Source organism: Colius striatus, chromosome 4 (genome assembly GCF_028858725.1).
Source record: "Colius striatus isolate bColStr4 chromosome 4, bColStr4.1.hap1, whole genome shotgun sequence".
Taxonomy (NCBI): domain Eukaryota; kingdom Metazoa; phylum Chordata; class Aves; order Coliiformes; family Coliidae; genus Colius; species Colius striatus.
Genome location: NC_084762.1, coordinates 66,725,619 through 66,746,279, shown reverse-complemented (window position 1 = coordinate 66,746,279; position 20,661 = coordinate 66,725,619). Strand labels below are relative to the sequence as shown.

General features: G+C 40.1%; 1 protein-coding gene across 2 annotated transcripts in view; it reads right to left on the bottom strand.

Annotated features, from left to right (window-relative positions):
• PKIA (cAMP-dependent protein kinase inhibitor alpha) overlaps nt 1-20,446 on the bottom strand; it is a 52,160-nt gene extending 31,714 nt beyond the window's left edge. Inside the window, exons 1-2 of one of the 2 annotated variants that reach the window (XM_061994498.1) lie at nt 20,052-20,446; nt 5,690-5,781 (exon numbers count right to left, since the gene is read on the bottom strand). In XM_061994498.1, coding sequence (XP_061850482.1) covers nt 5,690-5,722 — 33 coding nt within the window. In that variant the 5' untranslated portion in view covers nt 5,723-5,781; nt 20,052-20,446. The remainder of the gene's footprint in view (nt 1-5,689; nt 5,782-20,051) is intronic. The other variant, XM_061994499.1, reaches the window with a different exon arrangement.
• Nucleotides 20,447-20,661: the final 215 nt, after the last annotated feature.

The following is a 20,661-nucleotide window of genomic DNA, read 5'->3' as shown; positions in this document are numbered from 1 at the left end:
AAAACAAACAAACAAAACCTCTACACTCACAGAGAAACCACAACCACACCTCTCCCACTCCTCACACACAACACCAAACAAATGTTTCTTACTTAATGAAGCTTATTTAAAACATTTTCAGTCATCTTTCTAGTTAAATGATAACATGAAGCAAAAAGAAACAAAAGTATGACGACCACACAAAATAAAAATCCCGATACGCTAAACAAAATGAACCACCCTGTCTAATTGCATTAAATGTAGATGGTGATTACATTGCTAATGGCAAAATGGTTTAGTCTGATTATTAAGGATGTAATTAAACACTCCAGTGAGCTCTAATGCTATCACTGCATAGCGCTATGTCTTTCAGATGTTACAACAGTAACAATCAAGTATTTCGGACTTAAACCTTATGACTCAGACATTTTTTTTCTCTGTTCAGCTTCACATTGTGTTCTTTCTTCTGTATTCTTCCTATTAACCTTGGGCACTCGTGAATAACAGTAACAGGTCAGAGAAGCACCAGAGACAGAATCATGCCTGATACTAGATAAGGTTCTCTCTTAGAAAGAAAAGGCTTATGAGGTACACCTAGAAGAATAACTAGCTTTACATTAGCTCACATGCTATATTTAGAAAATTTCTCTCAGTACACGATTATAGAATCATAGAATGGTAGGGTTGGAAAGGACCTTTAGAGATCATCTAGTCCAGCTCCCCTGCAGAAGCAGGTCAACCTAGCTGAATATATTTTTTTCCTTAAAAGAAACATAGACAAAAACATGCCATGCTTCAATTTCTGTTTGCTGTGAAGTCTCAAAAACATTGTGTTGATCATAGTTAGCACCAAGTAGATCAGCATAGAATTTAGTAGCTATAAAACTGTGGTAGATTTGTTATAAGAAAACAAGAATTATAAATAGGTAAAAGTGAATTAGAAACTATAATAGTGCAGGATGGTTAGACTAAAAAAAAAAGCCTGTGCTCCAACACAAAGTGAGTACTTCATGTTATCACATTAGGAACAATAGTTACAACTACAACTTCTTTTCTGATTATCTGAAGTACAGTTTGAATGATATACAGCTACCAAGTTAAATTAAGTTAAATTAATTTGCTTCCCAGGTCTGTTTTAGTTTTCACAGATTTTAGTATGTGATAGAGCTTTTCTTGAATATCTTTTATGTGGGTAGATTTGATAGAAGGGTAAGTTTACTTTGTAATGCCTGCTGTCACATCTGTGTTTTTCTGCAACAGAGTAAGGTACGCCAAACAATGACAAACTTATAAACACCTAAATATAGAATTACTTATGTAGCTTGCATCTCATTGTCTTGATGAGAATTTCACTTTGCACAGATGCGTAAAAAAAAGCAATCTCTTCACAAGAACACTGTGGTCATGTCTTGAAGATTCAGGAGAATACCAGCTTGCCATAGCTCTGTTCCTCAAACAGAAGTCTGAAAATCATAGTCTTGGCACTTGAGCCTTTGGACATTTTCTGTGTGGCAGGTCAAACTGAAGCTCTCTCACGTGATCTTAACCAGTTTATTCCTGGTAAATAGCACTGAGACAGAAAAGCTTGCCTTGTGCATAACACCAAGAGCTAGAAGGACTTCCAGAACTGCTCTCATATTTTACTCCAGAGTCAACTAAAACCAACAAAAATAAATTAAGGAGTATGATCCAGAAGTGGAGGTTTCCTATTTTTCAGAACACAAATTGAAAGACTACAGAGAGTCATATCTCGGCACCTGACCCCCTGAGCTGGAAGACAGAGGCAGGGAACAGAATTAAGCTCCCTTAGTCCAAAGGGAAATGATGTGTGACCTGCTGCTCCATCTTGACTCACACAAATCGATGGGATGGCTCACACAAGGGCCAGAGACAATCCACCCGAGGGTGCTGAGGGAGCTGGTGGAAGTGCTCACCGAGACATTCTCCATCATCTATCAGCAGTCCTGGCTCACTGGGGAGGTCCCAGTGGACTGGAGCATGGCAAATGTAACATCCATCTACAAGGACTGGAAGGAGGATCCTGGGAACTAACAGGCTTGTCACCTTGACCTCAGTGCTGCGGAAGGTTATGGAGCAGATCATCCTGACTGCCACTGAGGCACATATAGGACAACCAAAGGTTCACACCCATTTAAAATAGGTTTATGAAGGGTAGGTCCTGTTCAATCAATCTGATCTCCTTCTATGACAAGATGACTCACTTAGTGGATGAGGAAAGGCTGTGGATGTGCTTTTCCTGGAGTTTAAGTAAAACCTTTGACACAGCATTCTCCTGGAGAGACTAGCTGCCCATGGCTTGGATGGGCCTACTCTGAGGTGGATGGAAAACTGGATAGATGGTTGGGCCCAGAGAGTAGTGGGAAATGGAGTTAAATCCAGTTAGTGGCTTCTCACCAGTGGTGTTCCCCAGGGCTCAGTGTTGGGGCCTGTTCTGTTTAATATCCTATCAATGCTCTGGATTGGGGGGATTGAGTAAATTTGCTGGTGAAACCAAGCTGGGTGGGTGTGCAGACCTGCTTGAGTGCAGGAAGGCTCTTCAGAGGGACCTGGACAGGCTGGGGAAATTGGCCAAGGCCAACTGTATGAGGTTTAACAAGGCCAAGTGCTGGGTCCTGCCTTTGGGCCACAAGAACCCCATGCAAAGCTTCTGGCTTGAGGATGTGTGGCTGTAAATCTGTTCTGCAGAAAAAGACCTGCGGGTGTTAATCAACAGCTGGCTGAACATGAGCCAGCTCTGTGCCCAGGTAGCCAAAAAGGCCAGTGGCATCCTGACTTGTATCAGAAATAGCAAGACCAGCAAAATCAGAGGAGTGATTGTCCTCCTATACTTGGGCACTGATGAAGTCGCACTTCAAGTACTGTGTTCAGTTTTGGGCCTCTCACTACAAGAAGGACATTGAGGTGCTGAAGCGTGTCTGGAGATGGGCAACCAAGCTGGTGAATGGTCTGGAGAACAAGTCTGATGAGGAGCAGATGAAAGAGCTGGGGTTATTCAGCTTGGAGAAGAGGAGGCTAAAGAGAGACATGATCACTCTCTACAACTACCTGAAGGGGAGTTGTAGTGAGTTGGGGGTCTTCTCCCATGTAATGAGCGATACGATGAGAATTAAGCTCAACTCAGACCCCGAGTCAGGACTGATAGGCTTGTACAGGCACACCTAGTAAATCAACAGATCTCTGAATAACAGAAAAAACTTTGACTAGAAGAGACAATTGGAGGCCATTAAGTCAAATAACCACTTGCTCAAAGCTAGGCTAACTTCAAACTTCACTCTGGTTGCTCAGGGACTCTAGATGAATTTTGAATCTCTCCAAGGATGGAGGTTCTCCAGGCACTTCAGACACGCTGTACCAATGCTCAGCCATTCCTTTAGTGACAGATTTCCCTTTCATGTAGTTAGACTTTCTGTCATTGCCACTTGTGACCATTGGCATCTACCCATTATACACTTTCAAGAAAAGTCTACATTATCTCCATAACCCTTCCTTAGGTAGTGCAGTTACATTTCCTTGTACTGTCTTCTCCATACCACATAAACCCAGGTCCATCAATAATGGCTCGTACATCACGTGCTCCAAACTCATAATGGTTTTGGTAGCCTCCACTAAACTTGAGTTGGTATGTCACTCCTTTTGTACCTAGCGGTAAAATGTATGCAACAGCACACTGCTGTCTTATTTTTAAGTGAGTTTAGGATCAGAGAGTCCTACAGCTGCCAGAGATCACAGGCAGTATTACGTAAGAAACAGAAGGCATGCACACAGAAAGACTCTGGCCACCAGTTCTAGATGCCTTTAGTTTTAAAGTAAAATAAGAAAGATCAGAAAGTCTTGAATAAATAAGATAAGAAAGTCTTGAATTTAGTCTCTTAAGGCAAACTGCAGTTCTTAAGATATTTTCATGGCTCAAAAGTCCAGTCTCATTAAAAGCATTATAGAAGTAAAGGGTACTTGTTGACAGAAATATTGTTAATCCACAACCAGCAAGTTTAAAAAGTTGTCACTATCACCATGTCATAGCTGAAATTCATCCCTAAACTCACACTATTGTGTCCTGGCAAGATGATTCCTTGACATTAGTTTGGCCTGCTCTAGACTTGCTTGTTCCTGATATATAATACAAGTAAGTAGATATTTGGATCAGACATCTGCACAGAGAATAAAATAAGAATTTAGCCTCTATTTGCTGAAGGATAACAGCCCACGTTTACACTAAAGTTGACACTCCTTTGTATCATGGTACAATTCAAAATATTAACATTACAGGACAAAGCCATTAATCTACAAAGGATTTACAAACGATAAGAGTTCTAACTTTTCACAAGGCCATTTGTCCTCTCACCTTCTGGTGTCTGGCAAAGACTACCTAGATATATACCCACAGGCTTAAAACTTAAGCAGGCATGAACCAGGCGCTCAAAGATCCAACTGTGAGATCAAGACAGCATGTTTTAAATTACAGTTTGTATAATTAGGCACAGCAAAGGCCACCTTCTCTTCTGGTGAAAGACCTGTTAATTACTTTGCTCTCTGCCTTCTGCTGCCATTTCTTGTCCTGAAGGACAATATGCCCTTTACCTTCTTCTGCTCAGGCTTCAGATTCTATTTCCCCTTTGGAAAAAGGGACCAATATCTACTTCTCCCCTCCCCAGACACCAATATTCAATTAGAAACAGGCCCCTTGATATTTTTTAAACTCAAAACAGTGCTACACATTGAGTAACCATTAATATTTGATTATTGAAATTTGAAGAAAGCAGAACTATAGTCTGATACAAAATTAATGCAAAGCATTTTGAGGATACCAGCTTTAATTAACTTCACTGGAAAATTTTCACTGGTTGAATTCTCATCAGATTCTACCCATACAGTCAAAAATATTTAATTTCCTGAAGAGAAGTTGAAGATTTGCATACTTCTAAATTTGCAAGAACACATATTCTTCGGCCTTCAGCCTGATAGCTGAAAGAGAAATACTGCTGTGTGTTTACTACTAAGACATATTCTGTCTCAATGATTTGTTTTATAAACTAGATCACAAGAGAAAGCCTTGGGAATACATGAGGCAAGTAGGTATTGAAATAAGATCTTATTTTAAAAACAATGTTTGAAGTAGTAAAATAAAAAAAAATTGTATAAAATTCCATCTGTTAGCAGCATCTGGAAAAAAATCCATCATAATGCATTTTTTGCAGTGAGGTCTTTCAATTAGTATGTTGCAATCATGAACTTAAAAAACAAACTCACTCCAAAGCTTTAAAAACTCTGAATTTGTAAAAGAAGACAAAAAAACCCCAAAACAACAATAGATACATAGTATGAAGCAATCACTCAGATATATGATCCAGAGCACGGGGCTGACTTTCGGTATCTGTCTTTGAGAAAAAACAGAAAGAAAGCAGAAGGATATAAGAACAGAGTGATCTGGAACAACGGGAGGCTGAAGACAAAGGATTCTACAAAGGCAGCTCTCATTTAGAGTTCTGGCGACAGCACTGAAAAACAAGTAGTTTATAAATTAGGAGGCTTATGTTGTTTTGTTGTTGCTTTATATTTTTAAAAGCTGCTTCTCAGAGACTCCTCAGAAGATCTTATTATGATTGGTGACCTTTTTTCCCATTTCTTTATCTTATGTTTCTCATGCCATTTTCAATAATTAATTTGGAAGACTCAGCATCCTCTAACTTACACAAGAGGTTCTCTTCATGCTACTAGATGACATGCATATGGCACAGCTGGCAATCTTCTGTTTTCACAGCAGTCAAGTCTTCAGTATATCTACTACAAGAGAAGTAGAGAAAATACTGTGACACTAAGCCATTCTCTCAATTTTTAGGCAACATGCTGATGTCTGAAAGAATCTTACACTGTTGTAGATGGAAAGAGGAGCTACAATGGAGAACAATCTGTACCAAAGTTTGAAATGCAGAAAGACAAATAAACCAAAATTCCTATTGTCCAGTACAAACAAAACAGAAAGAACCAAGACACATAATATAATCACAAGGAATTAATGAGGTGTAAAACACTTAAATGAGGCAAAGTAAGCGATGAATCATGTGCAAAGAAACAGAAATGCCCAGCTTAAATGTTTCAAGCTTCCTAGTTTTCCAGCAAGAAAGTGATCATTTTGATGGATTCAGTACAGAAATTTGCAATGAATGGGAAGACAGATCTACTACATACAAACAGCCAAAAAAGCATTAGTCATACAGGTCTTTAAGATGCCCTAGGAGAATCCTTAACCCTCTTTGCGCTGTCTTTGAATTCATCTAATACGCATGCTTACTGAGCCTTCTGAAGAGGTATTTTAGGGTACTGTTGACAGATTTGCTATATTTAAACAACACTCTGACTACCAACAGTTTTGAACAATTAAGAATTTACAATTCTTTGGTTTCAAAGTTTTACTTTAAGACAAAGACTGAATGCTTGTGTGTAAGGTGAGTTAGCAATAGGAAAATTTTTCAATTGGTAAAATATGGAAGCTGTAGAAAATCACATAGCTCTCCAGATATTTGCATCTCTTTAGAGCACTTACTAACTGTTTCTACTTTCTACTGGCAGAAAAAAACTTCCCCTTGCTTTTCTTTCCTAGTATGTGTGGAGATCAGAAAGCAGAGAGAAAGGTAAGAGGACACTCACAAATACTATAGACCACTGCAGAGACTAAGAAAATGAAAAACAGATATTAATCATCAGATGGGTTCTTGTTGATATCTTCTGAGCAGGTAAGACTCTGTTACTGCTCTTATCATTTAGAAGTGAACCCAGAAGCTGCTGCTTACAATCTTGAGGCAGTACTGATCTGAACACCACTATGAACTTGTTGGGAAGACATTCATCATCTCTGTATGACAGATACAAAAAACTTTCAGTGAGGAAGACACAGGTATGAGCTTAATATATCCTGTGTTCTGCTGTAACTATCTACAATCGTGTTGCCTAGTGTCTGGAACTTACTAGCAAACCTGGCAGGTAATGTAAGAGGTGTGTGAGCTGTCAGACATGAAAATAGCATTAACTTCAGTTTTCTGAAGTTCCTACTTCCTTTAAAACAAACTTGTAACCTCCAAAATAAAGCTAGCACATCAAGGTCTCTTCAATAGGATCTTTTTTTTTTATGTAACCATGAGTGATTTGCATTAATTATAATCCTGTCCTCCAAAGCTATTAGTGATGAGTATACCACTTTTTTATTGTTTTGCCTGAGATTCATGTTAGATAAGTAGGCCCTGCTAATCTAGTCACTATATCTACCCTTTTTTATAAAAGATATTATATTAGTTTTACTTTGATTCCTGTAATTTCCTTGCTATTCCAGAATATTTCAGTGAAGAGTACAGGAGCATGGAATGACTGGTGAACAGTTTAATTTAAAGCAGGGTGACACTGTTGGGTTTTTTTGAGCAAGTGGTACCCAACAATGTGGGTCAAACAAATTCCACTATTTTTGAAGCCTATATAAGCATAGTAAGAGAAACAGACTACAAAATTGGTCACAGATGTCATTAGAACATGAGAAGAATACTACAGATGTTCCACAGAAATAAATGCATTTCTTCAAAGGCTTGTAAAAAGTTTCCCCTAGAAATAAAAATGTTCTCTTGTCTATGACTTCTCCTAAGTAGCTTGAAAAGGAGTCAAAATTATTTCAGTTATTTTATGAAGTATGGGTACAAGCTAGAGCATAAGAGGTTCCAAAGAAAGACAAGGAAAAAATTCTTCACTGTAACGGTGCATAGCAATGGAATAGGCTGCCCAGACGGGTTGAGGAGTCTACTTTCCTGGAAACATTCAAAACCCACCTGGACGAGTTCCTGTGTGACCTACTCTAAGTATCCTGCTCTGGCAGGGGAGTTGGACTAGATGATCTTTCAAGGTCCCTTCCAACCCTTCAGATTCTGTGATTCTGCGAAAGGCACTTCGGATAGTGAAGACTACAAATGATAAGTTGGTAAACTACTCTTTCTGAAGTCATTTGAAGTAAAGCAATTATAGCTCCCTGAAAGCACATCTGCATGTTGAGATAAGCCCCACATATTTAAGTACATACTTCTCCTTCTGCTTCAGATAGATGAGAATGCACCAAGCACATCCTCTTCCAATCAATTGTGGAAATAGAAATTACACACCAAAACAGGTATTTTCATCAGAAGGCTAGGGCTAAGCCATACTGTCCAACTGATACTGATGGAGCTACTCCAGCAAATAAAAGGGTTGGAGTACTGCTCAGTGCAGGTATCAGAGCAGCTTCCATCATCTCGAGATGAGAAGAAACAAGAAAAGCTTACCTGTAGGAAAAGCAGTCAGTCAGACCAAAAAAAGAGATCCTTGTTACATGTTTCAAGAGTATTTTTCAGATTGTCATGATCAAGTGTCACGATAAGTCCTGCATCATCACTCCAGTTTCTATGGAAAAGACATGGATTTGCACATAGTCCAAGTAGGTGTACCGTGGATGATTCAAGTGCAGATGGTGAGGCACTTGGCATGGCACTTTCGAGCTCTCAAAGCACTCAGTAAATAGGGACACAGAGACACAAAGAGAAAGTGACCTATGTTCTGCTTTGGTTAGGTTTTAAATAATAAAGTGCTAGAAGGAAGTACTTTCGGTTGTCAAGCCAGTGTTCATCAAGGCCTTGCATACAAACTTATTTATTTATTTATTTATAGAAGAACATGGATACTGACTTCATCTATGTCTCAGTCTCAGGTATCATCCACGCCACCTTAAATAACCAATGATTTTGATCAAATATGTCTAAAGACACTCAAGGGTAGAAGAGACCTTTTTCACAGGCAGCTGGTTATGAAGAGGTACAGAACACCAGCTTCAACAATTGTTCTTTATCCTTCTTTTCTACTTTTTTCTTCTGCCTTATTTTCTACCTCTCTTTATACTTAAACACTTGTAAACTGTAGACCTCCATTTCAATGCTTTCAGTAGCTGAAAGGATTTGAAGAATCTTCTCCTGATTCCCATTTTACATGTTAACTTTCCACAATTAATACCTCTCTCCTTAGCTTGCTGTTAGCTTTCAAAGGCTGTTCCTGCATGGAATAAGCCCTTATGCTTTGCTATTTAATCCTACTGAATTTTTTCATGCTTCCCTGAATACATTTTCATTTAGTGATTCATCATCTGAGTTGAATATAAAACAGCCTTCATGCCCAGTGTTAAGACTTGAGCTTTAAATGAGCTGGCTAGTTGGAGAGAAAAGTAGGAGCCTAAAAGTAAAAGAAACCAAAACACCCAACATCAAAACCTTTGTTCCTTAGTTTGTAAGGAATCTTTATGCCCGAACTAGGAGCACCTGACTACTACCTAAATACATACACACTGAGGAAAGAAAAATAATAGAGGAAGAGCTCAGAGTAGAGATCACAACTGCTTTTACTTGATCAAATTTTTTTGTCTTTATAAAAGGAACTACTACTGGTCTCGCACGCATTAGTTCCACAGAGAAGTCACCCACTGGACAATCAAGAGACATGTTGGCATTAGTATGCACACACAAATACCAGGTTTTTAAGTCCTACATTTGACTTATCCAGGAAGATCCTCACTAGATCCACTCTTGCATTATTCTGGTGACCTTTAACTCCTATTTACGTTACCCTTTCCAACTTGACCACATCTGTCCTTTACTTACATAAGAATTTCTTTAAAGAGGCAACCCTTGGTAAAAATAAAAGCCTAGAATTTTGACCACTGTTATTGAAATGTTCATTATTTTTATAAATTACCACTACATAGCGAGAATCAACAAAACTGAGGTGCTAAACTATGACTTCTCTTGGACCACACCTTAACACAAAATAACATATGCAGAGAGTAAAACTACTGAAAGCCTCTAAAAATGCTACTATGAAAGCCATAATAGTCCACACGATTTTTTTTCTCTCTGTCTTCCTTGACAAGGCCTTCAAATGTGCTCAGAGAACAGAGATAAATTAGAACACTTCACTGCAATTGCTGCTCTCTGAGCAGAATGAGAACACTTGAGAAAGTGGGATGGGAAACTGAAATTTCAACAGAACAGCCAGGAGATATGATTAAATAAGTGTTCAAGGAGAGTGTCACAGAAGGAACATCAGTGGAAAGACAAACCTCACAGGATGCAGAGAAAGCTTCCACTGCTTTCATCAGTTTAAACAGACAAATTGGATGAAAATCTGGCCTGCATCAACAGCAACCACATCAAGGGAAAATCAAGTAAACAAAAATGCTTCTAATAGGAGAATTTGTTTTCTAACCAACATTCAAATTATCTCCTTGAAAATGGCACCTAACCTACACCAATTCCCACACTAAGTTTTGGACTTGTTCAGAAGTTGAGACAAGCCCAAAAGGTACCAAAATCCTTTGCAACAGTTTAACAACCATATATGAAACTGTTCTGGTGCTCAGAAATACTCACAGACACTGTTTTAACTTAAACCAAAGACTGCAAGCCTGATCCTGTTGATACGCATTCCATAGAAACAAAAATCCTGTACTTGTCACTGAAATTCATATAATAATAGAATTGTAAAAGCACTGAAAAGACATAGGCAATTGCCTTTCTCAGGAGGAGTTGGGTAGAAGAGTCTACTTGCCAAAGCATGCCTAGACAATAATCTGAGGTGCTTGGGTAGTGCCTAAGGCTCAAAGAATACATGATGTTCAGTAATTGCCTAACATCACATGGAAAGCAGGGGAAACTTGGATAGGTTTTGGCACTTTTTCCTCCCACTGCAGTGGGAAACTGATGCAGCACACCACCACAGGAAGATAGGTAGTCGTTTGGACGCTGACTGCAGAACAGTGCTAAAGTTTTCTTCTTTCTAGAATTCTGCTTGTAGTTTGCTCAAGAAATCATATGTATTTGTTTAAGGTATACAATCTATTAGTCTCCAAATAATAATATGAGAGAGTAGTTAAGAACGTGTATTTACAAAATACTCTGCTACCAAGAGAGATTCATCTCTAAACTAAAAAATTTTACTTACTGACAAAATTCATTAAAAAAAATAATATACCTGCAAAAGGAGTATCAGTGCCTGGCTTAGCCAGACCAAGAAGGCTAGAGGAGGATGGAAGAACAGAAACACTAACAAAGAGTGAAGTTGGAGAATCTAGTAAGTTTACACAAAATACATTTTGCAAAGTGTGCTGTCCCACTAGAAACACTGCTTAAGAAGGAGAGTCTGCAGTCTGTAATGGATGAATGGCCTTCAAAAATTGCTTCTATGGGCACAAAAGTGATAGGAAAGAGAATTTTCTGCTTGGAAGGAAATAGCACAGTTCAGTGTGCTGCAGCATTCATCAGAAATCAGTACCTTTTTCTGGAGATTAGCATAAAAAACTCACTGACTTGCAGTCTTATCAGCTATACAACTGTGGGAAAACAATGTTGAAATAACAGCTTTCATCCCTTACTTGCAAATGTTGCCAATGAAAATTGAAGTGCTGTAAAACATTTTGAGGTCTTCCATGATGAAGAGTGCTACAGAAATAATACATTTACCTAATAGCTGAGAAAAAGAGGATAACAAGAAATGCTTCTTCTTGCTCTTTGGTCTGTACAGCAATTACGTAAACGTGCATGTGTACTGAAAAATGTCTTATTCTAGAGTGAAAAATTAGCTAATGCATCATACAATGCAAAATATCTTCATGCACTTCCTTTTTTATGTCATGATGAAATCACTCCCCATTATTAGCCATCTATACAGTAAATGCCTATAATGAACACTAAAGTATCAGTGGGGAAGTGATGTTACATGTCAACATTTCTTATATAGTACCTATGTTCCTCTGAGTGAATGGCTATCGGGTTCACCCTCTCCAAATACTCATTCAAATTTTATCTGTTCCAGAGATGCTCTGTGCATGTGCTGGGAATGGGTGAAAGCTTTGAAACCACTTTTCATCATTAGTAGTGTGTTTGCAAAATTCAAGAGAATATTGCCCCAGTCAAGACCTAGTAGTATCACATCAGATATAGACACAAAATTACACTCTAAAAGGGCATGTAGTGATGGTGGTATTATTTTTCACATGGTCATTCAGAGTCAATGACATTGGCCTTACACAATTCTTTCCTACCTTATAATATTGTAGCAGCCATTCAAGAGGCTAACACCTGAACTCCCTGCTGGAAAATAAACACATTTAAAAAAAAAGAAAAACAAAAAAACCCTCAAAAATGTTCAACAGGGCCTCTAGCTATTTGGGATAACTTGGAGGACTTCCTTTTCAGGATAATTATTCTGCTTGGAAAAGGTTTTGGTGTTTGTCTAAGAACTGAATGTAAACATTAGTAACCCATATATAAAGAAATACATGACAAAATAGGCTTATTTGATTGACAAAGTTGTTAGCAAAACTAACAGTTAGGCTTCTAGTGCATGCTGTAATCAATTTTGATAAGCTACGTCTCAAGTTCTGAAGTCATACAGTTTCTATGTTCATCCATACTCCATTCACATCTCTTATCACGCTTTGACTCCACGAGACCTTACAAATAACAGTTACTAAAAATGCAGCAGTCTATTTTTAGTCTGTTAAAAAAAGTGTTTTGCATTATGCCTGCCTTTTAAAGTCTGAAATTTCTTCACATGCTCCAATTCTTATGTGCATTAACAAACCCAAGTTTCTTATTTTCTTCTTGCCATGTCTGAGCTCACAAACAGCCCAAATGAGTAAAGCTGCTATCACCTCACCATTTTCTAATTAACGCAAAAAAAAAGGAAGGGTTTTATGACTAAATCTCTCTTCCTCTACAAAGCTACACACTACAGTTTGTTCTTTCATATATTTAAAAATGTATTTTTGATAACCAGCTATGAACATCTATGTTGTCTGCTAATGGCACTGGTTCCTTCCAGTCATATAAACATATTATTATACTGATCCCACAATGAAAATGAACTGAACAGACACAAGAGAATAGTCCAAATAAAGCATCTAATCAGTAACTGGAAAAAAAAACTGCACAGTAAAAACACTGAGAAAGGAATGGAACAGAAATAGAAATTATCATGCTACTTTACAGAGTTTTTAAGTTCTGACCATTACACATCAGAAATAAATTTGCAGTATATCAGAAAGTGACAATCAGATACGGAACAAGACCTATTTACTCTTTCTCCATAGACTACAATAAGAATGTTCTCAAGGAAAGTGAATGTGATAGATATGTGAAATCATGACTTGTGGGAAACTGAAAAGGAAACAATTGTTTAACATTTCTCATATCATGGTAATTAAAACGGCCTCCAAATAAATCATTAGATAACAAATTTTAAGGCAAAAAAAGAGATTTACTTCCTTACACTCCACATGCACTGAATCATGTAACTGCAAAGGATCATAGAATCACAGAATCATAGAATGGTAGGGGTTGGAAGGGACCTTTAGAGATCATCTAGTCCAACACCCCTGCAGAAGCAGGGTCACCTAGATCAGGTCGCATAGGAACATGTCCAGGCGGGTCTTGAAGACCTCCAAGGAAGGACACTCCACAACCCCTCTGGGCAGCCTGTTCCACTGCTCCTTCACCTGAACAGTGAAATAGTTTTTTCTTATGTTTAAGTGGAACTTTTTGCTTCATCCCATTATCCCTTGTCCTGTTGCTAGCTACAATAGATAAAAGGGATGTCCCAACCTCCTGACATCCACCGTTTAGATATTTGTAAATGTTAATAAGATCTCCCCTCAGTCTCTTCTTCTCCAGACTAAACAGCCCCAGTTTCCACAGCCTTTCCTCGTATGAAAGATGTTCCAGTCCCCTGATCATCTTGGTGGCCCTGCGCTTGACTCTCTCCAGCACTTCCCTGTCCCTCTTGAGCTGAGGAGCCCAGAACTGGACACAGTACTCCAGCTGAGGCCTCACCAGGGCAGAGTAGAGAGGGAGAAGAACCTCCCTTGACCTGCTGCCCACACTCTTCTTGATGCATCCCAGGATGCCATTGGCCTTCTTGGCCACAAGGGCACATTGCTGGCTCATATTTAGTTTATTATCAATCAGGACTCCCAGGTCTCTCTCTGCAGAGCTGCTCTTCAGCAGTTCTACCCCCAGCCTGTACTGGTGCATGGGGTTGTTCCTTCCCAGATACAGGACTCTGCACTTGTCCTTGTTGAACCTCATGAGGTTCCTCTCTGTGCAATTCTCAAGCCAGTCAAGATCCCACTGAATGGCAGCACAGCCTTCTGGGGAATCAACCAGTCTTCCTAGTTTGGTGCCATCAGCTAACATGCTGAGGGTACACTCGGTCCCCTCATCCAGGTCGTTGATGAAAACGTTGTACAAGACTGGCCCCAGAACCGATCCCTGTGGAACTCCACTGGCCACAGGCCTCCAACTCTGTGTTGGAGACAGAACATCAATCAGATCAACCACTTTCTGTGCGGACACGATACCCCCTGTGATTAAATGTAATAGTACGAACATTACTGTCTGACATGCAGTGCTCAGGGAACTCTTAATCAATGCTGAGCACCAAACATTGGGAGACTATACAAGAAAACCCCAATTACTCATTTTAATTTATGCATTACTTCTTTAAATATCCTTTCTTAGAATGTTGCCAATAGCATTAATAGCAGATTTCCAGTCTTACATTTTTTCTTGGAATTTGTTAGAAACACACATACCAAGAACTTTTTGCATTTCAAGCAAGCACCTGGGAAATTTTGGAAGTAGCAGAGTCTGTTTGTTCCGATTACCCTTTTAAATGTACATTAAAAGTGAAGTGAATATGATAATGAATTGCCACTTAAGAATTTTTCTTGGTCCACTCCTGGATAGATATTTCTGAGTAGAAATACATTTTTAGTATCTACTTGGAGGAGGCTAGGAAAAAAAAGAAATCAAAGACAAATCTAGACAATTAAACACCAGAAATATTAGACAGAACTCTAGATATTATTTGAAAGCAAAATTGATAATCCAAGTTACACACTAGATTGGACAAAAAAAAAAAAAAAATCAGGGAATTGATGGAATATTTGTTTTCCTAAATTTAGCCAGTTTAGAACTGGCTTTTTAATTTAAAAAAATAAATAAATAGAAGACTCTCTTTATCCAGGCTTAAGTTCTGCTATTCTTTACTTTCCTTTGGTTTTAAGTGTGAAAACTCTGCTTTTGAGCCTTGGCCTGAAGGAGTTCACATCAATTGAGCTCAAGACTTCCGAGGGTAGAGAATCTGTGCACTCATATTCTTTGCATTTCTTCAGGTTGATCAGCTAACCAAAGAGCACCAGTTATTTTCACAGAACACCTTGTACAGAATTTGCTGACAGCTTTCTCATTAAGCATCATAGCTTTGACTATCCTCTGAAGTCTACCTCTCTCCTACCTATGAACAATCAACAAGTAGAGATGCTGAACACAAACCAATTTAAGGCTGCTGCTGAAGTAATAATATCCTTTGCCAATATGATCCACCGTATTTTAAGTGAGGTTTAACTTGTACTATAAACAGTATCATGGAAGGACCATTAATAAGCATCTGTGCTATTTTAAAACAACAGGTGGTGAGATCGTTTCACCACAGTTATGTGCTCACCATATGTGTAACTGGAAATTCTGTAGGAGGTAGAAGGCAAATGAGTGAATAGTTAGCAAATATATCTATTATATAATATATATAATTATATAGATATATTAAGATGTATATGATCTCATTAAAGCTGCAGCACATTTTACAGGCTAGCTAACAGCTGCCAAGATAATTTTGATATACCTTTGGGTCTTTTGCGATAGTTGCTAGAACAAAGATGTGACCAAAAAAGCAGTCACAGTAAGACAAAGTTAAATTGTATGTTGAACTTAGACCTATTTGTCTATCATGTCTGATGAATCACCGGGGCACTACTGCAGAAAAAGATACGATACCGTACAAAGACCAGCCAGCTGCTCTGAAGTACTTCTGAACACAGGGTTGCCCATGAGGCCTGTAAAGCCAAAGAACGCCGATGTAGCCCATTTCAGAATTAATTTTAATAAAGGTTTGAAAACAGAACAAATTCTACTAGGAAGAACTATAACTTGGCTGACATGGAAATTCTTCCACTGCAGCTCCTCTGCAGAGTTCATATTTTATACTTGGTTCATCCAGGGAAGAAGGGCAGAGATAACCTAGAATCATTTTACCATCACACAAATGTGACCAGAAATGCAGCATACATTCAATATGTTAGTGAGGACAATAAAACCACTATCATCTTACTGGTTCTATTGTAAGAATTAAGGGAATGAAAAATTAAATTATTTGGTCTGGCATTTGGCTATGATATTTGCACCAGCTCTTCTATGACAGAGTCCATTGTCTGTTACTTTCTCCTCTGATATGTTTATATTTGAAGACAACAATATATACTGAAAGCATACAGCTCTTGTACAATCAGATCCTTTCTTTTGTAATGTTGTTTTAATAGAATCATTTTGTAAGAATATACAGTATGAAATCTTTCTTGAAACTGGTCTCTCAATGCACCATGAAACCACCACATACAAATGGATTCATGCTTGTGTTGCTATCACATGCAGCCCTCTCCAGAGAAAGGCTTAAATCAGCTTGCTTTTGCAGGAAGCATACATTAACCCTGCACTTCTATTTCCTTATTTTGGATGTTAAACTCAGGGGTTCATTATCTGGGCTGTGAAGTACTGACTTACTTGATATTAGGTCCAATTCAAGATCAAAAGATACTTAATGCCCATCTTGCTCCTACCACCAAATGTATTGGAAATGGATAAAGCTTTTGACTTTGCTTAACAACTGCTACCTTTGCAAGGTGACTGGCCACTCACATAAAAATCTTCTACTGACAATAATTAGAGTGTCCAACATGAAATCCATTTCCATAGTAGGAGATGAAGTTCAAGTTTATACCTGGCATTTATTTCTTAGACAGAAATTTTCACTCAACTAGAAATGCTAACTGCTGCACATAAAGGTCATGTATTTGTTAAGCGGCAATACATGTGTCCTTCAGAATTTAAAAAAGGTATCACTACTGTTAAAATAGTCTTGATTGCACATGCCAAAGCCTTAGGTTCACTGTATATCTGTCCACACTCACCCTGCTCAAACCTTTCTTTAAATAATTCTTAATTTGAGGAAAATAATCCAACTTAAAGCTTAGTAACAGCATAACTAAGAAATTACATGCTTACTCTGAAATGGGGTTATTCCATTTAGTTCAAACAGCACTTAGAAACATCAGCTTTAAACATTCTCGTAATAATGGAAAATACATTAACTGTTTCATTTCAGCCCTTGCAAAGTATCACAAATGAACTCAAACCTCTGTAACTTCATGTGCATTCAAGGTTACTGGGTTTTCCAGTTTTCTCTCCTAAGGAGAAAAGTCTTATGCAAACACATCCATCTGGCCCCCACTCATAAGTTTGGTCAAATAAACCTGCTCGTTCATAGGCTGACTGCAGCCTAGAAATCTCAAAGATAATTAAGCTCTTAGAAATTTGAAGAACTAACCCAGATGAAGAGTTTCAAAATAGCAGACCCTCTGAGGAAAAGGCAGCTAAAGCTCAGCTGCTCCCCAGTCTGTCTGGCATCAACCAGCTGGCCAACTAGGCCGTTCTTCCAGACAGTGGGGCCATTGCCCTAGATTAACCACAATAAAGATGCTTTTCTTTGTTTGTCAGAGGTATGGAAGTTACTGTAACAGAAGGCAGAAGAGAAGTTCTGGGACACAAGTTCATAGGAAGTAGATTTACAATATCAGTTATGCCATTGAACTAAATTCACATCAATAATTAGATATAAACTTTCTCTATGGACACATAAGCTCTTCTATTTGACAAAATTACACCATCTATCTTTAGAGTACATAGAAGATAAACCCAAAGCATCAAACCAATCAGATGTACATTCACATCTGCAATAATGTGTGGCTCTTGTCCAACTCCCTCATCCCTGCCACCACATTGTTTTAAAAAATTTTAACTAACAGTCCTTTGAAACATTATTTAGATTTTCCAGGAAGCACAAACAGCTAAATTTACTGTGCTAACATTTTGTCAACATTAGTGAGTACTCATATTACCCTTATTTGCAGCAACAGGATGGAAGACTGTTGTTTGATGCCCTCTTCAGTGAAGAAACTTACTTTATACAGGATGAGTGGACTAATATGAAAAGTATCTGAATTCTGTGACATAGTTTCTTTTTCCAGTCAAACACAATTAGAGGAGAAATTGGCACATGACTACAACATTGCAACTGCTGAGAGATCACCATGCTCTTTTCTAGAAAGGAAAAAACAGTAGAGATGCCATAACTCAGACTCCTCAAGTGTGGTAAATGAGAGATAAGGGTTTGACGGATTTTTTTTTTCTAGCTTGAAATGTATATATTGGATTTGCCATGGAGCACTTAAAAGAAACAACCTTTATACAGAGTCATAGTTAATGACTGTTCTTCAGAACAAAGATTTGTCTGTTGAACTGGTTTCTGACACTGCAATCCACCACTTTCTCTTGGGTTCAAGGCTTTTGAAACCTCAGTTGTCTTTTATACACATTTTCTGTCTCTGTAGCTATTATTTGCAGAGTACTCAACAACAGTATTGAGGCAAATACATGTATTTAAACATCTTCCCAGAAATAATAACAGACCAAACAACTCCCTGTTACCTCCCTAAGTATTACTTCTATCACTCTAGCACCATGACCAGAGGCCTCAGCCACAACTGGGGATCCAACAGCTGTGTGAGCTGCTCTGTGAATACATAGGATAACATGATCCTGTAAGATGAACATACAAGTAAACAGACATTGTCTAAAGTAACCTTCAGCTTCCAATGTCCTGCTTCCTTTTTTTTTTTTTTTTCCACTGAGAGTAGATTAACACACTCTTTTCTTCCCAGCTCAACCATTGTTTTTGCTTCCAAGGCACATTAACTATTACTACATGCAGATAGTGTTCATTCTAATCATCTGCCTCTATATGCCAACCATAGCCTCCTGTATTGACATGCCTGCTTTAGAGAAATCCTTTTTGTAGAGAAGAAAAAAAACAAACAAAATCCCAAAAAACAAACAAACAAACAAAATCACCAACACAGAGATACAGGCCAGGCAGACTTTTACTCTTCTACTCAATTCCAAAAGACCATCTAATGTTAAGGCATGTACACATACCACAAACAACATGCACTATCAATGGCCAAGTTACAATGCTGCACATACTCCTGTTTTTCCACAAGGGATACGATGGAAGAGCGACTCACTAATTCTTCCATTTAGCAGACAAAGGCCTTTGAATGTTGCTGCTATTTTGTTTGTCCTAAACCTTGTGCTAGATTATAAAAATGGAATAAACCCACAGACAAGAGCCCTCGAAAAAGTCAACTGAATCCATTTTGGCATAAGAGTTGCTTCTCCAACTTCCACACTCCCTTTAGTTTCCTGCGATGGGATTTCCAAATCCAGCAATGTCAATGCGACAACAGCCTTTTTTGCTTCTGTTCCCCAGAAACCCTTCTGCTCTAAGATGTCTTCCCCGCCACCTGCAGAACGAACGCGCACGATCCTGGAGAGACCGGGGCGCAGTCCCGCACCTGCCGCGGAGCTACACACCGCTTCTCGCGCCCGTCTTGTGCTACGCCACAAACAATGTGCCCCCTCCGCGCCAGTGAATCCCTTCTGGCAAGGGTACAGACAGCCGCCCCGGCCGCCGAGCAGACAGCTGGCACGGAGCCACTGCACATCCTGGCAATGACAGATCAAATGCAACACTGTGGCGCTTCTGAGAGGGCAGCCCTTCTGCTTTTGGACGGAACCACCGGAGAAGGATGAAGGACGCTACACGCCTAGGTACAGCTCCAGACCCCGCGGGCGCACAGGCAACACGGCGGCGGTTTCCCGAGCCGCCAGCCCGGCCTTCGCCGCGGTCACAGCGGGCGGACAGTAGCCGGTAGTGGGGTGAGCCGAGGCGGAAGGCTCGCAGTGGCGATATCGTGCTCCGTAGCCGGGCAGTGCCGCAGCACTCGCCGCCCGCCCCCGCACACGCCCCCGACAGCTCTTGCTCACCTTTCCAGCGACCGGCTCAGCGCATCTTCCTTTACTCCTTCCCTCCTTCCTTCCCGCAGCAGCTGCTCGTGGTGGCCCAGAGCCCTGGATCGTCGGAGAGGGGTGCCTGGCGCTGCCCCTCGCTCAGTCGGTGGCAGCTCCCGCTCTCACTTCACCCCCACATCCCGCCGGCGGCGGCGGCGGCAGCTGCTGCTCCTAAATTCACGGCGCTCCGGCGGCATGAAGTCATCCTCCCCGCCCCCTCCCCGGGCCGCTGCACTCCGCTCCCGCCGCGGAGGGGGAGACGGCCCCTCCGCCTGGTCGACCAAGCGCTGTAGGGCCTAGGCGCTCCACCCTCACCCGAGGGGTCGGTCCTCCCGTGGTACTACACGTACTGCGCTGACCGGGCGGCTGCGAGGGACAGAACGGTACCTCGGCTGCGCGTCGGCGGGGGGGCTCCTCCCCGAGCACAGCGCAGGATGGGCCGCTCCGCCCCGCGCCAGCCGTCTCTCCGGAGTCCGTCGGTGGGCTGTGGGCGGTGGGGTGTTTCCGGCCGGCAGCCGGTGGCGGGAGGCGCGCTCTGGTACCGAGGCTTTCTTGCCTCGTACCGGGCTACGCGGCGAGTACCGGG